Here is a 17653-nt window from a genome sequence, read left to right on the forward strand (position 1 = left end):
GTCAATACAACTGTCCAATTTCCCAACAACTAAATTCGATTAAAGAGTATCACTTACCCAGTTTGCCCAGGAGGGCCAGCACATAAATGGGCAAGGGGCAGGCACGGGTGCTGTCTGGGCAGCATGCAGACTTTCGGGAGCAAGCCCTGCTCCTGCCCCAGCTTCAAGCTGCGGGAGGTGGCATCCATGTACTTCACCATGATCGCCGTGTTCCTGGTCATCTTGGTGGTGGCTCTGCAGGGCTCGGCGCCCCGCGGGAGTGATTTTCCCTACAAGGTGCCCCTCGATCCCCAGGGGCTGCTCGAGCTCTCCTGGAATGTCAGCTACCCTGAGCAAGCCGTGAATTTCCAGCTCCTCATCAGGGACCTGCAGTTTGGGCTCCTCTTCGGGATGTCGGACAGGGGCGAGTTTGAGAACGCGGACCTGGCCGTGCTCTGGAGCGATGGGAGCAATTCCTATTTTGGGGTGAGTCACTTGTATGTTTGCATGGATGCTTATGGGGTTCCCTCCCTGTGGGTGAATCTGGTTTGAAAGAGTAGGACCGGTCCAGGGCACAGGGCGCATTGGACCGGTCCCACTGCTCGGGGGGAAGGGGTCCGAAAGGTCTTGGAGGTTTCTACCCCAGAGGAACCCATGGATCAGGTGCACACGATGGGTTTGGCGTAGGAATTGAACCCAAAGAGAAAAGAATAAATACAACAGCACATCAGCAAGGCTGAGTGGAACCAGAACCAGGATGTCTCTGCTGTGTTTAGCCCCAAAGAGCTCCAACGGGGGGGTTGTGAACTGACCAGCTCATACTCACACACACACACAGGATGCATCAACATCTTGGTTTGCTTCTGTGCTGCTGTCAGTCACATTAAAAATTAACCACAGCTCCCATTAATGGCTTTGAGACAGGGCAAAAGTCACCAGCCAGAGAGGCTGCTCCTGCCAGCACCGAGAACTTGGCTGCAAGTTGCCTCTGACACTACCGTCGGGATCAACAGGACAACAGGGCAACCCGGGGTGCTGTCAGAAATTAGACATGCAAATGTATTTGGGTGATACGTGAACAGCTCGTGGTAGCAAGTGCAGAGGAGAAACTAATTTCTAATGGTGCTGTTTGATATTGTTGCTGCAAATCTCCACCCCTCCTCACACAGTCTGTTTGTCCAGGTCCTTGTTTGGGTTGTCTTTCCATCCCTGGGCTCTCCAGTCCTGTCCCCAGACCACCACATTCAGCTCATTGCCATTGCACTTGGCTGCAGAAAGCAGTTCACATTTTTCCCTGTGTGAGGCTTTCCAGCAAGTTAAATTTTACCTCTCTGCTTACTTCAAGTTAACCATAAAATACATTCTTTCGCAATCAGCCGCAATGTGATCTGCAGTGTAATGAAAGCATGAAAAGAAGGGCTTATTATCTGTGCTGTTTTCCTGCTAATTACCAGCCATTCAGGATCTGTGGTGGCCCGAATGCTACAGTATTTCACAGCATCATGTTAAGGAAACATAAAGGATCATTTCTAATCTTGCCTCCGTGTGCTCACCGAAAGACAAGCAGCACTGAATGAAACACCCGGCAGCATTAAGGTTTTCTCTTTCACTTGGTGCTGAACAGCATCCTGCATGGAGATTTCAGTAAATCTCTCCAGTCCTGGTTTTCTCTCTCCCAGCAGCCTTTCTTCTGGATAAGTATGTCAGCTGTTAAAAAGATCCAAATTTGCTTAACCCCCCATGTACTACAAGATTAATTTGCACACCATATTCCTATGAAAACAAATGTCATGCAAGCTCCATGTAGCTGATTTTACTCTCCCCCTCTAAGGACAATATGTTCTCGAAATATGACTCTATAGTTCTGGCTGAAATTACGCCAAGTTGCTTTATTCTTTTTCTTCTGTTTTTTCCCCCAAGATAAGAGAACTGAGGCCACTTATAGCGAGGTACTTCTTGGGTGCCTTTTCTCACTAAACAAAATATATCAGTGAAAGAAACAAAAGATCAAGGCAACAACCCTGTTCAGTTCCAAATTATTGCAGGATTTTATACTCCAAACCTTCAAATCCTGAAGCACAGGAATCCACTGCTTTGCTTCTCAGTGTGGCTTTGTCGCCATCCTCAACAATGAGCAGCTTTTGGGAGGCCATGCTGAGCTTCCAGAACAATCTGGCCACAACAAATTAAGGATTTTGAAGAGGGACAGCAATTTCTAGGGCTGACACTACAGCCCAGCAAAGGTCTGATCTTAAATTGAGAGCAGTTGTCTTGTGGCAAGGGTTTTGGAGAGCACATCACTCCCCTTCAGAAGGTCCCCCCCCCCCCCCGGACAAATACACCCAAATGCAGCACAGACTGATCAGACTGATGCAACATTTTCACATGTCCCTGCAGGCTTTCTTGTCCCCCATCCTTTCCACAGTCACATCTCAACTTTTAAAGGTCTTTCTGCAGACTGTTAGTGCTGGGTCAGGTATTTCACACCAAGAGCCTCATGGCAGGGGCTGTTCTGGCACCACTGTGCCTGGGGGATGCTGGAAGGGGGCATGGAGCAACCAAAACACAGACACTCCCCCCCCACACACACCTATGGGAATGCAGCAGGTGAACCAGCTGGAGGGCCAGAAGGAGAACCTCAGGACCTGCGGTAGCTCTGGAGGTTCCTCCAGGCTGACCAGGGTGCTCTTTCTCTCACAGGATGCCTGGAGTGATGCCAAGGGGCAGCTCCACATGGATTCACAGCAGGACTACCAGCTCCTGGGGGCTCGGAGGGCTCCCGAGGGGCTCTACCTCCTCTTCAGAAGAGCCTTCAGCACCTGTGACCCCAAGGACTACCTGATAGAGGTACAGCACCACCCTCACCCCACGGTGCCACTGTAGCACCCCTCAGCCCCCTCCCAGCCCTGGGGCACAGCTCCAAACCCCAACCTGCGTGGTTATATCTGATTTTGGAGGCAGCATCAGGTGTTTGTGCTGTCTAAGGCAGAAAGGAAGCGAGCTACAGCTGTCAGTCCTGGGACATGAGTAATGTTTGGCACCATCTATTTATGACCCCTTATAAACCTCTAGAAAGTGTAGATTTTAGCTCATTTGCATCATCAGCTCCTGTTAAGCATGTGTTAGGTCTATATAAATACCTCCTGCATCACTCTGGTCTGCCGTCTGGAGCCAACTGTTGGGAGTGTTACGAAGAAGGGTTGGTGTACCAACAGGAGGCAAAGAGGAGGGTTGTGGCAGGAGCTGGAACAAAGGGACAGCAAATACAGACACTGTGTTGTGCTTCTATGTGGCCTGCTGATGTTTCTCTGGGTCTGCATTGACCACTGCCCTGTGAGATGGGACCAGGGGGGAAACCTTCCCAGTGGGGATGTCAAACAGCTTCAGAGTCTCAGCCATGGACCCCAGGTGCAGGCAGGAATTGGTGCAAGGCTCATCTCAGATGAAAGCCTTTGTGGGCAGGATATTTTAGAGCCAACGTGGGCACAGAGTGTCCTCGAGTTTTTGTTGCTGGTTTTCAAAAGCTTGTCTTGTGGTGAGAAATGTCTACCGTCTGCCAAAACACTGAGAGCCCTGGAGGAAAAAATCTGTCTGTGAACAAGGAAAAGACTTACAGGTCTTTATTCTCTGATCCTTTAAGAAAAGATTATTCTCTTTTTCCTTTCTTCCTTATCTCCTGTCCAGAGCTCTCTGTGTTCAGCAGCACCTTTTTTCCTTGCAGTAGACTTTGAGCAGAGCTTCTTGTGGCACCTTTCCCCTCAACAGGAGCTGGGAGAAAAGGGAGGATTTCAGGGAGAAGTTTTGTGCCTGCTGTTACTGCCTAGGCCACTTAGTGGGACTGGGCTGCAGGGTGGGATGAGCTCTGCACTGATGTGGTTGTCCCAGCCTCGAGCTCATGAGAGAGGAGGGGCTCTGAAGGAGAAGGGAGGATATGTTAAGCCTTATGGAATTTCAGACTCTCCCACCTGGCAGGGAACTCTCTGTGATCACCTCAGCCAAAGAAATGGCCCCAAATCTATAATATTCCTGGGACAGCACAGCAAAGTGAGCTACTGGTGCACTCAGGGTGGCTTCCCACTTGGGAATGGGTCAAGAGACCCATTCCTGGGTTCATGCCATCAATAGTGGTGCCAATAGTCCGTGCAGGTCATGCTTCTACATGAAAAACTACCTGATATACTGTGGTCTTGCTTCAGGATGGCACTGTGCACCTCATCTATGGGATCCTGGAGAAACCAGTGCATTCCCTCCAAGCCATCAACATCTCTGCCATCCACGGGGGACTGCAGAGGGTGCAGCTGCTGAAGCCCAACATCACCATCCCTGAACTGCCCAGTGACACGAAAACCATGGAGATAACAGCTCCAGACGTTGTCATTCCCAGCCAAGAGACAACCTACTGGTGTTACATGGTAGAGCTCCCAAAAGGCTTCCCCAAACATCACATTATCATGGTAAGAGGTAGAAGGGGGCTGCTTTCCCCAGGGCAGTCAGCAATCATGTTCACATTCAGCCATCCTACAAAGTCTTCCTGCCCTGTCCATCTTTTCCTGCCCACAGCCTGGGAGGCTTTCAGACCCATCCATCTTCCCAAACATGGTCCCAAAACATCTCCCAGAGCCATCCCACCAGCCAGTAGCATTCTAATCTCTCTTAACCCAAAATCAGAAGTTTCTCAGCAGGAAGTGGCCAGTTGATGTCTTTCCACCTGGCACATCCAGCAGGAACCAGGGCAGGCTCAGAGATGACTCTGCAGAAGGCAGAGCTGTGGCCATCAAGGATGGACCCATAGCAGGATTATGGCACACAGTGAGCCATGAGGAATATATAAACATGGGAAACAAAGGAAAAGGGCTGGTAAGAGCAGAGCATACTCCAAAAAAATAGTTACAGAAATAAATGCAACTTGTGTGCACTGCCCAGGAGTTTTGCAGGTGCTTGGGTCACTTCCCTCAAAGGAGAGGCAGAAACCTGCTGGCATCCTAGTGCAGGGAAAGGATGAGCCACTGGGAGAGCATGGCCCCAGCAGATGTGGAGGTGGCTCAGCAGCTGACCTGGAACATTCAGAGTCAAAACCACCCAGTGGAGAGAGGGAAAACCTGATGCATGAGCTGAAGTGAGTGCTCAGTGATTTATAGAGGAGAGACGGTGCTGCAAAGGAAGGCTCAGAAGGAGGATTTTCTCTCTAACAGATGGTGTGAACTGAATCATCTGTGTGTAAGTAAAAAGTGTGTAACTCCTGATACCTTCCCGCTGCTGCAGATTACTTCTACAGCTGGCACTTTTAGCCAGAGCCATTCCTCAGACTGGTTTTAATCACTCTTTCTACCCCAAATTCCCCTTGCCATGCCCCGAGCAGCTGTCGGATAGAAATAAAACCCAATAGCTTCAGTCAGAGCTACCACAACGTGACCAGGACTCTTTTTAGGAAAAAGCAATGTCCCCAGGGTCACCTCAACCCTGCAAGACTGTAAAGGACTCAGTCATCACAAAGCAGACCAAGATCTTCTGCTAATCAGGTGCACCTGTTGCTGGAGAAAGGATGAGATGTTTCTATATGTGTTCTGGTGGGCTCTGGGTTGGTCCCAAGGCCAACTAAGAAACTAAGTGTTTCCACAACTGCCCTGAATGCTCTCCTTGGGCACTAGTTCCAGCTTAACCTCCTCTTGCGAGCCAAAATATAAAGTAAAAGCTCTTGGCGCTTGGTGCCTCATGCCCGGAGCAACCTTCCCTCCCTACCACGGGGTAGAAGCTGTCTCCCATTCAGCAACAGGTGCCAGACATACCTGTCTTGGCTCCTCGTGGAGCCTGGAAGGCGGCAGCCACAGGGATGGACTCTCAGTCTGTCCTCGTTCTGGGATCTGCTTTGCAGTACGAGCCCGTGATCACGGAGGGCAACGAGGCTCTTGTCCACCACATGGAAGTCTTCCAGTGTGCTGCCGAGTTCGACAGCTTCCCCTCCTACAACGGGCCCTGCGACTCCAAGATGAAGCCAGACCGGCTCAACTACTGCAGGCACGTGCTGGCAGCCTGGGCCATGGGAGCACAGGTGGGTGCAAGGGGGGACCTGTTGCCCCGGGTGAAAACCGTCCTGTTGCCTCCCAACCCTTCCCAATTCCCTTTTGGGTTTGCCCCATGTGAGTTGCTCTCACCCCATTCTCTGCTGGGGTTTGAGTCCAGCCCTGTCTGACCTCCCCAACCTCCCCCTGGGCGCATCTGAGTTCCTGCTTCATCCCAGCTCATCTCCTTGGTGCCATAAATCTGGATCCCAGGTGCAATTCATTCCAGGTTCTCCCCCATTTCATATCCCAGCCCTGATCCAGTCTGGGTTTCCCCCTATTCCTGATTCTGGGCACAATCCAGTCCAGGTTTCCCTCCATTCCGGATCCCAGGTGTGATCCAGTCTGGGTTTTCCCCATTCTGCATTCTGGCCCTGATCCAGTCTGGATTTCCCCTCATTCTGTATTCTCACTTTATCCAATCTGGTCTTTCCCCCACCCTGTATCCCACCTGTGATCCAGTCTGTCTTGTCCCCCATTCCAGTGGGGCACTGGAAGAGGCTCCCCAGGGCAGTGGTCACAGAGTTCAAGGATCCTTTGGACAATGCTCTCATGCACATGGTGGGATTTCTGGGGTTATCCTGTGCACGCTCAGGAGTTGGACTTGATGATGATCCTTGTGGGTCCCTTCCAACTCAGGACATTCTATGATTCTGCTGGGGGGTTATGTCACTGCAGGTACATGTGGCACAGGAGAAGCCTGTGGAAGCAAGACCAGCTCACCAAGCACAACCAAGAGTTCAAATCATGCCCCTCAGCCCACAGTGGGGGTCAGGATTATGGCCAAACATTTCCCTTTGGCTTTTCAGCCTTGTCCTTGGAAAGCCATCCCACTGCTCCCCTAACACCCTCCCTCTGCTTCCAGGCTTTCTACTACCCTGAAGAAGCAGGTGTTGCCTTCGGTGGCCAAGGCTCCTCCAGATATTTGCGCCTCGAGATCCATTACCACAATCCCCTGGTGTTCAAAGGTGAGGGGGTGTGAGCCATGCCTGGTGCCTCCCCAGTAAGGCCATGGCAGGAGAGCTGGGGACATTCAAGGGAAGGACTGACATCCTGTTGGAGAGGGCTCTGGCCAAAAATCATAGCCCTGTTTGCAACTATCTGGACACCTGATGGTCCAGATCTGTCCTAGCAGGAAGAATACATTATATTCCCACCATGCTGCCCCTTTTCTGGTCTCAGTAAAGTCGTCCTCACTGAAGGCTGGACCTGTGCAAGCCCAGCGGTGGAGAAGGATGCTCAGGAAAGGAATCTCTCAGAGCCTGCAGGCAGAAAACTGCCCCTATAGAGTTCCTGCAGGGATATGATCCAAGGCAGCACCAGTATTTAGCTGGGCTGTCTCAGAGTGTCCCTCCAAGTTCCTTGGAAGGTGGTGGTGGAGGATCTCAGAGCAAGAGCAACAGCAGTGCCAAGTCACCAGAGAGGAAGCAGCAGCAGCCTGGCTGGGGATGGGGGGATGTGGATGTTGTTTTACTGTACTCCTGCTTCGATAACATTGTCAGGAGACACATTGAAAAAAAAAAAGTTCCAAAAAGCCCAGTTTCTTCATTAACATAAAAACAAGTAGCTTCTTGACTACCCAAGTATATTTTTAGGAGACCAGAGCATATGCACTGTAGATCAGTCATAGCACATTCGGCAACTCGAGAAAAAACACGTCTATAAATACAGAACTCATGTCTTTCATAATTTATCTGCTTTTGCATGTTAACCAATAGTGTCTCCCCTGTTATTCTTATCTCTGAGTGGGCTCCAGCCCGGAGACAGGGGGTTCAAAGCTGCCCTGAACCCCTCCTGACCTACTGACCCTGCTCTTTCCCTTTGCTTTCGGGGCCTTAGACTTCTGGATGTATCAGTTAAAGAAGATGCAATGAGCCATATTTCTGAGGGAGTTAAAGCACCCCATGCTCTGTCCTTCTGCTTTGGGCTCTCCAAAGGCACCCCTTACCTCACTCTCCTGGGAGCAATTCAGCCTTAGGTCGATGCCCTCTCTAGGGGAACCAGGCGTGTCTGGGCGCACTCAGGAAAGGCTTGCATGCAGATGTCTAGGATTTAGAACAACAAGAGCCACACGCAGGTTCAGAAAGCTGCGAGCGAGAGGCTGGCGACGCAGCGCAGCATCGTTTTTCACACCTGACCTTGTCCCTGCGGTGACTCGTCCTTGTCCTCTCGCCCACCAGGTCGCCGTGACTCCTCAGGCATCCGACTGTACTACACGGCCACCCTGCGGCACCACGACGCCGGGATCATGGAGCTGGGCTTGGTCTACACGCCCGTGATGGCCATTCCCCCCGGCGAGGACGCCTTTGTCCTCACGGGCTATTGCACCGACAAATGCACCCAGAAGGTGAGTGCCCGTCCTCTCCACCCCGGCTTCACCTTGGAGAACAAAGTTTACTCATGGCTTTTCCCAGGCCCTGGGCAGAACTGAGCTCCAGGTTTCCAATTCCCAGTTTTAAACTTACCGTGAGGTTGCACTCGAAAAGAAAAAATCTGTACAACAAACAGAGAGCAGCTGGTCGGGATGCGCTGAATCCCCCTCGAAGCAGCTCTCCTGGGGAGCCATCTGCTCCAGCTCCCCAGGGTACCATTCCCATAAAACTTATTGCCTAGCTGGCTGTGTCCCAGCGGTGCTTCCCTCCATGGGGAAGAGAAAATTGGCTTCTGTGTCCGAGCAACTTGCCAAGAGCTTCTCTCAAAGATGGTTCCAAAATGCCCACCTTGCTCTCAGGGATATTTTAGTAGATGTTTTGGTAGGGCCTACTCAAAAGGAATCATTTGTGCCACCGCTGACGAGCGCAGGGAAGCAAGCAGCATCCGGCTCAGCTGCTCCTGCTGACCCAGAGAGCTGGTTTGGCAGCAGATTGAGAGTCTGTCCCTCTGTCAGGAGCTCGCTGACACCCTGCTCCAAGGGGACAGTGATCCCCTAAACTCCTGTGTGAGAGCCAGGACAGGGACAGCCGGTTCCCAGCACAGAGCAGGGGATGTGTGGGAGGGGAGAGGGATGGGGTCAGCACGAGGCCCTGATCTGTCCTTCCCCCAGGCTCTGCCTGCTGCCGGCATCCGCATCTTCGCCTCCCAGCTCCACACTCACCTGGCAGGAAGAAAAGTGGTGACAGTGCTGTCCCGGGACGGGAGAGAGCGGCAGGTCGTGAACTCTGACAGCCACTACAGCCCTCACTTCCAGGTACAGGGGTCTGCAGGGGCAGTGGGGTCCTGGCTGGATGTCACCTGTGGGGTTGCCCTGGGCACGGTGCCACGGCGCTGCTCTGATGTGACCCCTTTCCTTCCCTCCCAGGAGATCCGCATGCTGAAGGAGGTCGTTGCAGTCTTTCCAGTGAGTTGCTCCAGAAACTGTGGCAGCTTCCAAACAGCACACCCTGACCCCATGACCCTGAGCTCTCTGCCTCCTTCCATCAGCCCATCCCCTCTGGGGACGTCCCTGCGGGCTGCAGGAGGACAGTGTGGTCCCTGGGTCATATCTACCACCCTCATGCCTTGGGGATGTTGGGGCCCACCTCATATGGCACAAAACTGGTGTGTGGGCAGTAAGGAGCTAAATTAAGCACCTAATTTAGTTGGGCTTTGTCTACCAGAGGGAGGCTCCTCAGGGGGTGAGGATGAACCATGGTGGTGCCCCCTCTCCTCGCTGGGTAGAAGGAGAGGAAGAGATTTGGAATCAGTGGTGAGAGTGTGTGGCAAAACAGAGGTGGAAAGTGCCCTGGGGTCTTTTGGGTGAGGAAGAACCTGGCTGCAAAGTAGAGGACACCTATGGGACCTGCTGTGCCCCATGAGGCTGCCCAAAAGACTCAGCACTCATTGAGACCCCACCCACATCTGTGCTGGGACCCCACAGTCCCCAGCGCTGGCTGTGATGGGGAGGCTGTTGTGCCATCAAGTCAGGTACAGATTTGGCACTTCAAACTGTTGCCTAAGTGCATTTTTTTAAGGTGTTTCAGCCCTGCAGAAATTCTTAAAAAGCGGGGAAAGCAGGAAACACCATTCCTGGGATACAGCCCTAGGGAATCTCCACAGGGGATGCAAGTTTAGCAAGCGCTCCTGAGGCATTGCAGAGAGCGCTGGTGGGGAAACAGGCTACTGATATGGGGAGCAGAGATCTGCTGTGTTGTACACTCCCCAGCCCCTAAATTTGCCTGTGTTTGAACCTCCCCAGGGCGATGAACTCATCACCACCTGCACGTACAACACGCAGGACCGGAGCCAAGCCACCGTGGTGAGTGCAGGGGCAGCTCACCTGCCTCTGTGGGGCTGAGGTGTGTTGGTACCCCAGGGTTGGGGGCACCCACAGAGTGGGCTTTTGCATGAACCCAGGCTGAATCACAGCCAAAAACCAGAGGGAGTGTGGGAAGAAGGGAACTCACAAGGCTCTGCTGCCTGCAGCGGGGATGGCAAGGTGCTAATTGTGAAGTAGCATGTGTCACTCTAATTCCCATCACAAACTGTTCCACCAGGGATTAATTGTAATTAAAGAGAAGTGGCATTTTTTGACAGTGCATGTTATTTTCTTACATAGGCAGCAAAAAAAATAAAAAAGAGCCTGTCAGAGGTACCATCAACAGGGACAAAGTTAAATATAGCAGAGGGATTATAGGAAATCTGCATTTTAATGTAAACCACACGGTCTAGCCTAAAAGTCTGTCCTTGTGCAAAGGGCAGACGAGCAGAGTGCTGCCCATCTCACGCACATGAAGGGGTGTGTTTATCTATACCTATGTATCTACATCTATTTAGATACCCAGATATCTAGATATATAGATTATAGCTATAGATATATGTGAGTGTGCACATAGAGGTGTGAGCTTTGTGTCCTCCTGCCCTCCCTGCTGGCTGTGCAGCCCTGGCAGGGCACAGCCAGACCCCGCTGCCATCACCTTTGTGTCTGTGCTGCAGGGAGGGTTTGGCATCCTGGAAGAGATGTGTGTGAACTACGTGCATTACTACCCCCAGACGCAGCTGGAGCTGTGCAAAAGCACTATGGATCTGGGATACCTGCACCGATACTTCAACCTCGTGAACAGGTACAGAGCCCCTGCACAGTGGGACTGAGGGGAGAGGGATCAGTGCAAAGCTCTGTGGTGGTAACACTAGAAAAAAGCCAAAACCAGGGTTTCCCAGAACCTCTGGGAATGGACTTCACAGAAAGAGTCAGAGCATGACCATGTGCTTAAGTGCAGAATATTCCTTATAACCCAAGGCAGACAGCAAGCATCCCTGCTAGAGAAGCTGCAGCCCATCCACCCAGGATGAGAGGGGGAGATGCTGACCTTGCACAGGATGTCCTACCCACAGGCAGTCAGCTGGCCCCAAATCCTTCCCTGCAGGTGCCCGCTGCTCCAGGCGCTCCCTGTGCCCAGCGCTGACTTCGGAGCCATTCCAGGTCAAGCTTTAGGCAGGGAGGAATTAGTCACATCCAGCACCAAAAGGGGACAACACTGCTGTGTTTCAGTGTGGCGTTTCTCTTGCCCCAGGTTTAACGATGAGGAGGTCTGCATGTGCCCGCAGGTCTCTGTCCCAGAGCAGTTCAGTTCTGTCCCCTGGAACACGTTCAACAGAGATGTGCTAAAGTCCCTCTACGGTTTTGCTCCGATCTCCATGCACTGCAACAAATCCTCCGCCATCCGGTTCCCGGTATGTACAGCTTCACTCCCAAGGCTTCCCAACAAAACCTCCAGCTGTAGGTAAAAAGCAGCTTGGCAGAGCTGTGGGAAGGTCTGTACCAAGCACATGGGTCAGGTGTCCGGTGCTCAGGACACATCCAAAACCCAGCGGGCTCAGGGCAGGGAGCTGGAGCTGTCAGGACACTGAGCCCAGCCTTGGTGCTTAAACAATCTGTCCAGAGCCCACCATGGATGTTCCCAGCCAGATTCAATTGGGAGATGCATTTGCATAAAGTGATTTGGAGGCTGCTTTTGCTGAGCGTTGAAGTAGGGCTGGCTCCAGATCCAAGGAGAAACGTGAGGTGGTTTTTAGGATTTTGGCAAATGACATCAGGTCCCAGCAGAGCGAGCTCATTACGCGCAGCATCTGTGCAGCCTCCGAACGCAGGGATCCAGCAAAACCTGAAGGATAAAGGACTGCGAGATCTTTAAAGGAAAAACAGGCCCAGTGATGAGGGACATAACAATGATGGCAATGAAGATTTAAAACCACTGATGGCCTCAGCTCCCAGTGCCATTTATCGGTGTAATAAACTTAGCTGATAGCCTATTCCCGGATCCAGGGATATCCACTGCAGCACAGGAGGATGCTGAGCTGACTGCAGGGATGACCATCAGCTTTCTGCCCCAGTAAACTCCCTTCAGCAAAGTCCACTCTGGAGCAGGCAGAAACCATTCCAGTTTCCTGGAACTGAAGACCCGGCACCTCTCGGCTGTGCAGAGGACAGAAGTGCAGAACAGTGGTGCAGAAGTTTTGTGCAGCAGGACAATTATGAATTAAACCTCTTAATTACAGCTCAGACAACTCTCTTGGTTTCAGAGAGGTCTAGGGGGCTTCTGGGAAGGGACTCGAGCGGAGCAGAGCCAATGCTGGCACAAAGTGGGTCACAGGCACCACAGTGAGGGCGAAGGAACTGAGCTGCCTCCCTGCTCTGCTGGTGCTTCAGAGCGAGCCCAACTTTGATACATCTCATTTATTCCATACTGTTTCTGCCAAGAGAAAAGCACCGGCTTCTAATTAAGTTCATGTTTTTGCAGTTCAGTGATCCCAAATCTGATGATTTCTGGAAGGAACTGAGTGCTGTTAATTATCGAGCAAAATCTCAAGGTACCACTTGTGAGAGGCAGCAGGGATGATGCCATCCCCAAGACCCCTGCACCCGCAAGGGCTCACAGTAAACTCCCTTTATTCAGATTTCCACTCGAAGGCACTGAAAACAGCAACTATTGAGACACTCCAAGTGCCTTTGATCTATCTGAAAAGCGGGCACAGGGTTCAGGATGTATCAGCAGGGCAGATTCCACAGCAGATGGGCTCAGGACTGGAGCCGAGCCCTGGAGCAGGCACACCCTAAACATTCTTAACTGCTCCTCTAAGCCAGAAGGGTACAGGAAAATAGTTGTTTCTCCAGCTGGTGCTCCCCTGCAATGCTGTCCCCTCTCTGGTCACTCCTCATGAGCTTTGGAAGGGTCCCTCCATCCCAGTCCATCTTCCCCCAGGGTTTTCCTGGTGCTGGTGCAGCCTCTGGCCTGTTTCGCTTGACATACCACAAGAAATTTCAGCTGAAAACGTAAATTCAACTTTCATCTTGCTGATGACTCACGGCTCTACTTCTCCTCTCCAGACCTCCCTCCTCCTTCTCACGCTGTGGCTCAGCCTCTCGCTGACATTTCCGCATGAGCACGCAGCCAGCAGCCAAACTGCAGCATCACCAAACCAGAGCCAAGCCCCCCTTTGCCCTCACAGCCCCTGCCCACATCTCCACTGGCCACTAACCCAGGCCAACACATCACATCTGAGTTAGATCCTGCTCGGCGGGCTCAGCCCTCAGCGCTGCCTGGACCTGGCAGATTGCTCTTTGCAGGGAACATCCCCGAGACAAGGTGTCTCCTCACATGCACAGAGCTGGAGGTTTTGTCCTGGCCGTGGTCACCCTGAGCCCTGATGGCTGTGACAGCCCTTCCCCAGCTCTGCCACACAGCACATCATCCAGGCTGCTGCATCCTTCCTGCTCTGCAGCAGCTGCACAGGAACATCCATGCTGGAATGCTGCAAATTCCTGCCAATATTTGGTGGAGAGTGTTTTTCAGAGCACGTTGGTGCCTGTATGGGACTCCCTGGTTTGAGTTGCCTCCATCTGATTTGGTGGGTAGCGCTTTTTGGGGTGGAAACATCCTAACTGTGGTGGGTTTGTGAGACACGGTGCACTGCAGACGTCTGTGCCGCTAAGGGGATGTGTAGGTGCTTCTGTAAAATGAAGAATTAGTAATATGAATAATTAGTAACATCTCATAAGAAAACATCCTGATTTTGGCTGAAAATGCTTCAAATATTAAAGCTCATTGGAGAGATGGGCAGAAACACCAAGTCTCCAAGTACCTGAGACTTGGTCTCATGGTGCCAAACTCTCTTGCAGGGCGACTGGGAGAAGCAGCCACTTCCCACCATCACTGAGAGGCTGCAGGAGCCTGTCCCCCACTGCCCACCTGCCCCGGGGCCTCAGCCTGCTGCCCCCATCCCCCTCAACCTGGGCCAGCTCAGGAGGGACTGACACGATGCCTGTTCCTTCCATCACGACGGGAAGTGCCTCCAGGCAGGAGCATCCATGGGGAACATCCCATCACTGTCCCGGCATCCTGCCCACACAGCGATGCCAACTAGTGCCCTGGCCCCTGCAGGGGGGTTAGGGCTCATGAGCTAGAGTTCAAAAAGTACTCTGGAGATGGAAAGTGCTATATTTAGTGTGTTATTAGCAATCCTGGCTCTGAGTAATGCTGCTTTCCACCCCCGGAATGAGAACGTGGAGGTTTGCTATTGTGCTAAACCCAGTGTGGCCCCAGGGAGTGGGGGGAGAGCCTTGTTTTCCCACAGGGAAATTGAGGCATGGACATGTGTGGGAGCAGCATACAAGCCCTGCAGTGCCCCATGGTCCCGTTTAGCTCAGGATGGCTCCACAGGTGCTCTCCCACCCTGCCAGCCATGGAGGGGATGGAGGGAAGGAGGGAGGGATGCCACGATGCCCACCCGACACCCACCTCCCCCCCATGCTCCTTCCCCACTCCCCCATGCTGGGATTGTTCCTCTCAATGCCACCAGATGCCAATGGCTGGGAACAAATGATACCTCTGGGATAGGGTTTAGAAAGGGGGAGGGATGTGGTGGGGAGGCACGGGGAGGGGAATGACAAATCTTTTGTCAGGGAAAAATTACTCCATTAAATATCTAAATGTAAAATAAATTGCTTTTTGCTGTCGAGCTCCAAGGGGAGAACACTCAGGAGGAGCAAAGGAAAGACTGGAGGTGCTGCAGGAGAGTCCATGTCCATCCCAGCTGGCTGCCTGCCCTTGCTACCTTGGGACAGGTGGGATCCAGGGCAGGTGGCCCCCAAAATTCACCCTCCCAGTCACCTCGAGTGTAAGGGACAGAGCACTGCACATTGGAAAGGCCTTTTTAAAGCAAAACATGATCTTCCATGCACAGAGTGGATCCCTGGCTTGGCAGGGAGGCAGCATGCTCTTTCCCTCGGGACAGGACTGTGGCCACCCCCTCCTCTGCCCTCCTCCTGCCACAGGGAGGGCAATCAGCTCCTATTCAAGAGAAAAATTCATCTCAATCTTGTTTTTTAACGTTTTCAGAAAAACCAAAGCATTTTCAGAGTTCACGCTCTTGCCCGTAGCGCTTGTGGCACGAGGTTAAGGAATTGAAATCAGCTCTAAAGAGGGTATGCACCAAGCAAACCTAGTCAAGGGAAAGAAAGGGAAGAGCATGGAGTGAGATTATTTCTTCAGGCGGGTGAAAGCTTCAGCAGAGATCAGGCCCTCGCTGTGCCCAGCGAGGGGACCAGAGCAAAGGATAATTGTGGGGATGGGCTGGAAGTCGCTGACCCTTCCCTTTGGCAGCGGGGGGTTCATGGGATGTGTGTGTGTGTGATGGAAAACCTTCCCCGATGCCTCCGAGCCTGGCTCTGCACTGCCAGGGGCTGCGGGGCTGGCAGCACAGGGCTCAGCCTCTGCAGGCCTCCCCCACCCCTGTTGGGAGCTGAAAGGAGCCTGTCTGTGCCTCAGCCCCTTCCCTCCATAGCCCCCACGAGTGTTCCCACCCCAGCTGGGGGTCCCCAGGGCAGAGCCAAAAGGAGGTGACACCCATTGGAGTGAGGACAGACACAGCAAGGGATCAGAGGCTCGTCAGGTATGGAGGCTACAGCTGTATTAACAGCAGAGTTAGTTTAAAAAAATTCATTTCCAGGCAGTGTGAAACTACATTTTGGGGGAAAGAGTTTTCAGCAAAGTCAAAAACTGAAACCACTTCATATGCAGTCAGGCAAAACACTGTTTTCAGGCCAATTAACCCATGGAAAAGAATTATTGCTGCAGCGGCACTGCTTCACTTGGGAAATAGAGCAACAGAGTCTTTGGACTTTTTAGAATCTCTTCCTCTTCTCCCCTCTAATTCGACCCAAATTTGCTTGATAAGTTCACTGCAGGTGATTTCCCGGCTCTTCCAGCTGACCCCGGAGCCAGCTGGGGCACCCAAGGGCCAGGAATTCTGCTGGCAGCTCCTAATGGGCTCTTCCCTCTCCCCATCCAGCGCCCGCAGCACCTGCTCAGTAAAAGCCCTTCACGCGCTTGTTGTCGGGGTCGAACGGGGACTTGGTGTGTGCTCGGGCAGGGTAGGTCACTCCCATCCGCTCCAGCTCGTAGCTGCCACTCTTCACGAAATCCAGTGAGACCTGTGGGGCAGAGCCATGGAGAAATCCCCATTAGGTGCTGCAGGGCACCAGCCCCCTGCCAGCATCCAAGCTCCATCCCTGGGCAAGCTCCCACCCCGCCCCACAGATCTGCTCTCCGCAGAAAACCCAGCCCTGCCATTCCAAGAGGATGCACAGAGAGAAGGAAAATAGATGTTGAAAGTGCTCTGATAAAAAAGAAAAAAAAAATCGGTCAGTATTTGAAATTTTTTTTTTTTACTTGTGGAGTTATACAGTGAAAAGGAAAAAGGAGGTGGGAAAGGAAAGGGGAAAGGAACAACATTCACCACGGGGAGAAAAGGGTGTTCCTAGGGGCAACTGGACCACAAACCACTTGAGCTGGGACTCTTGCACTGATGCAGGATTAAAAGCCAAGGCAAGCAAGAGGATGAAAGCACAAGCATATGCACTGCTCACAGCTGGCACAGAGAGGGTCCCCAACCCTCCGTCCCCACACGGGTTCCTTGGCCTCTGACTACAGCACACTGCTTAATGAGGGCATCTGGTTGCCTCTCCAGGAGTCTCTCAGGCTTAATTAAGAGCCTGCTCTGCTCCTATTGGACATTGCTCCCTATAACATAAGTTAATTCACTACTGCAATTAAATACTCGGTTGCAATTAACATCTGAGGCAGTGCTGGGGCCAGAGAGCATTGCTGGGACCTCACAGAGTGACAGCAGGTGAGACTGACCTTGCCACTGAGCCGTGACATCCCTCGCACTCCAGTGACACCCCTCGCACTCCAACCTCCACGGGGGAAGCACAAAGGAGCTGCTGCCCCATCTCACACCCCAGATGACAGCAAGGGGTTTGTGCCTATGGCTTCAAACCAAACCAGCACTATGTTCCCCCCATAAGCCCCCTGGGGAAGGAGGCACAGCCATCCCCAGAGGGTCTGTACTCACTGGGCCCCCCTCAGGGTCACGGATGTAGCCGTAGGCGATGGTTTTGTCAATGGCAAATCCAAAGTCTGCCCGACGGATGTGGCCGACCACCTTGCCATCCCTCCAGATCGCCTCCAGGCCGAACATCGGCACCTTCCTGTGAGGGGAGGGCAGAGCTGCCATCAGCAAAGCCCCACATCAGTCCCCCACAGGCCAGAGGAGTTTGGGGAGGCCAGGCCCCACCTCTGCCCCAGGCCAGTCCATGTGCCAGGACTCCCATTGTCCACAGGTCCATGAACATCCCT

The 17653-nt window shown here is 52.6% G+C and overlaps 2 protein-coding genes across 2 annotated transcripts in view; one reads left to right on the top strand and one right to left on the bottom strand.

Annotated features, from left to right (window-relative positions):
* On the top strand, positions 1-14635 carry DBH (dopamine beta-hydroxylase). The gene is made up of 12 exons (XM_027741537.2): positions 1-465; positions 2680-2826; positions 4176-4433; positions 5852-6028; positions 6904-7006; positions 8219-8385; positions 9082-9225; positions 9337-9375; positions 10213-10272; positions 10950-11077; positions 11528-11687; positions 14134-14635. The coding sequence occupies exons 1-12, from the start codon at positions 124-126 to the stop codon at positions 14266-14268; spliced, it is 1860 nt and encodes a 619-aa protein (XP_027597338.1). The 5' UTR covers positions 1-123; the 3' UTR covers positions 14269-14635.
* Positions 11213-17653, bottom strand: part of SARDH (sarcosine dehydrogenase) — a 26998-nt gene continuing 20557 nt past the window's right edge. Inside the window, exons 20-22 of the mRNA XM_027741546.2 lie at positions 17370-17505; positions 16317-16446; positions 11213-13964 (exon numbers count right to left, since the gene is read on the bottom strand). Of these exons, the coding sequence (XP_027597347.2) occupies positions 16321-16446; positions 17370-17505 (262 nt within the window). The 3' untranslated portion in view covers positions 11213-13964; positions 16317-16320. The remainder of the gene's footprint in view (positions 13965-16316; positions 16447-17369; positions 17506-17653) is intronic.

This window comes from Pipra filicauda, unplaced genomic scaffold (genome assembly GCF_003945595.2).
Source record: "Pipra filicauda isolate LSUMZ 115617 unplaced genomic scaffold, ASM394559v2 scaffold170_size1570365_pilon, whole genome shotgun sequence".
Classification (NCBI taxonomy): domain Eukaryota; kingdom Metazoa; phylum Chordata; class Aves; order Passeriformes; family Pipridae; genus Pipra; species Pipra filicauda.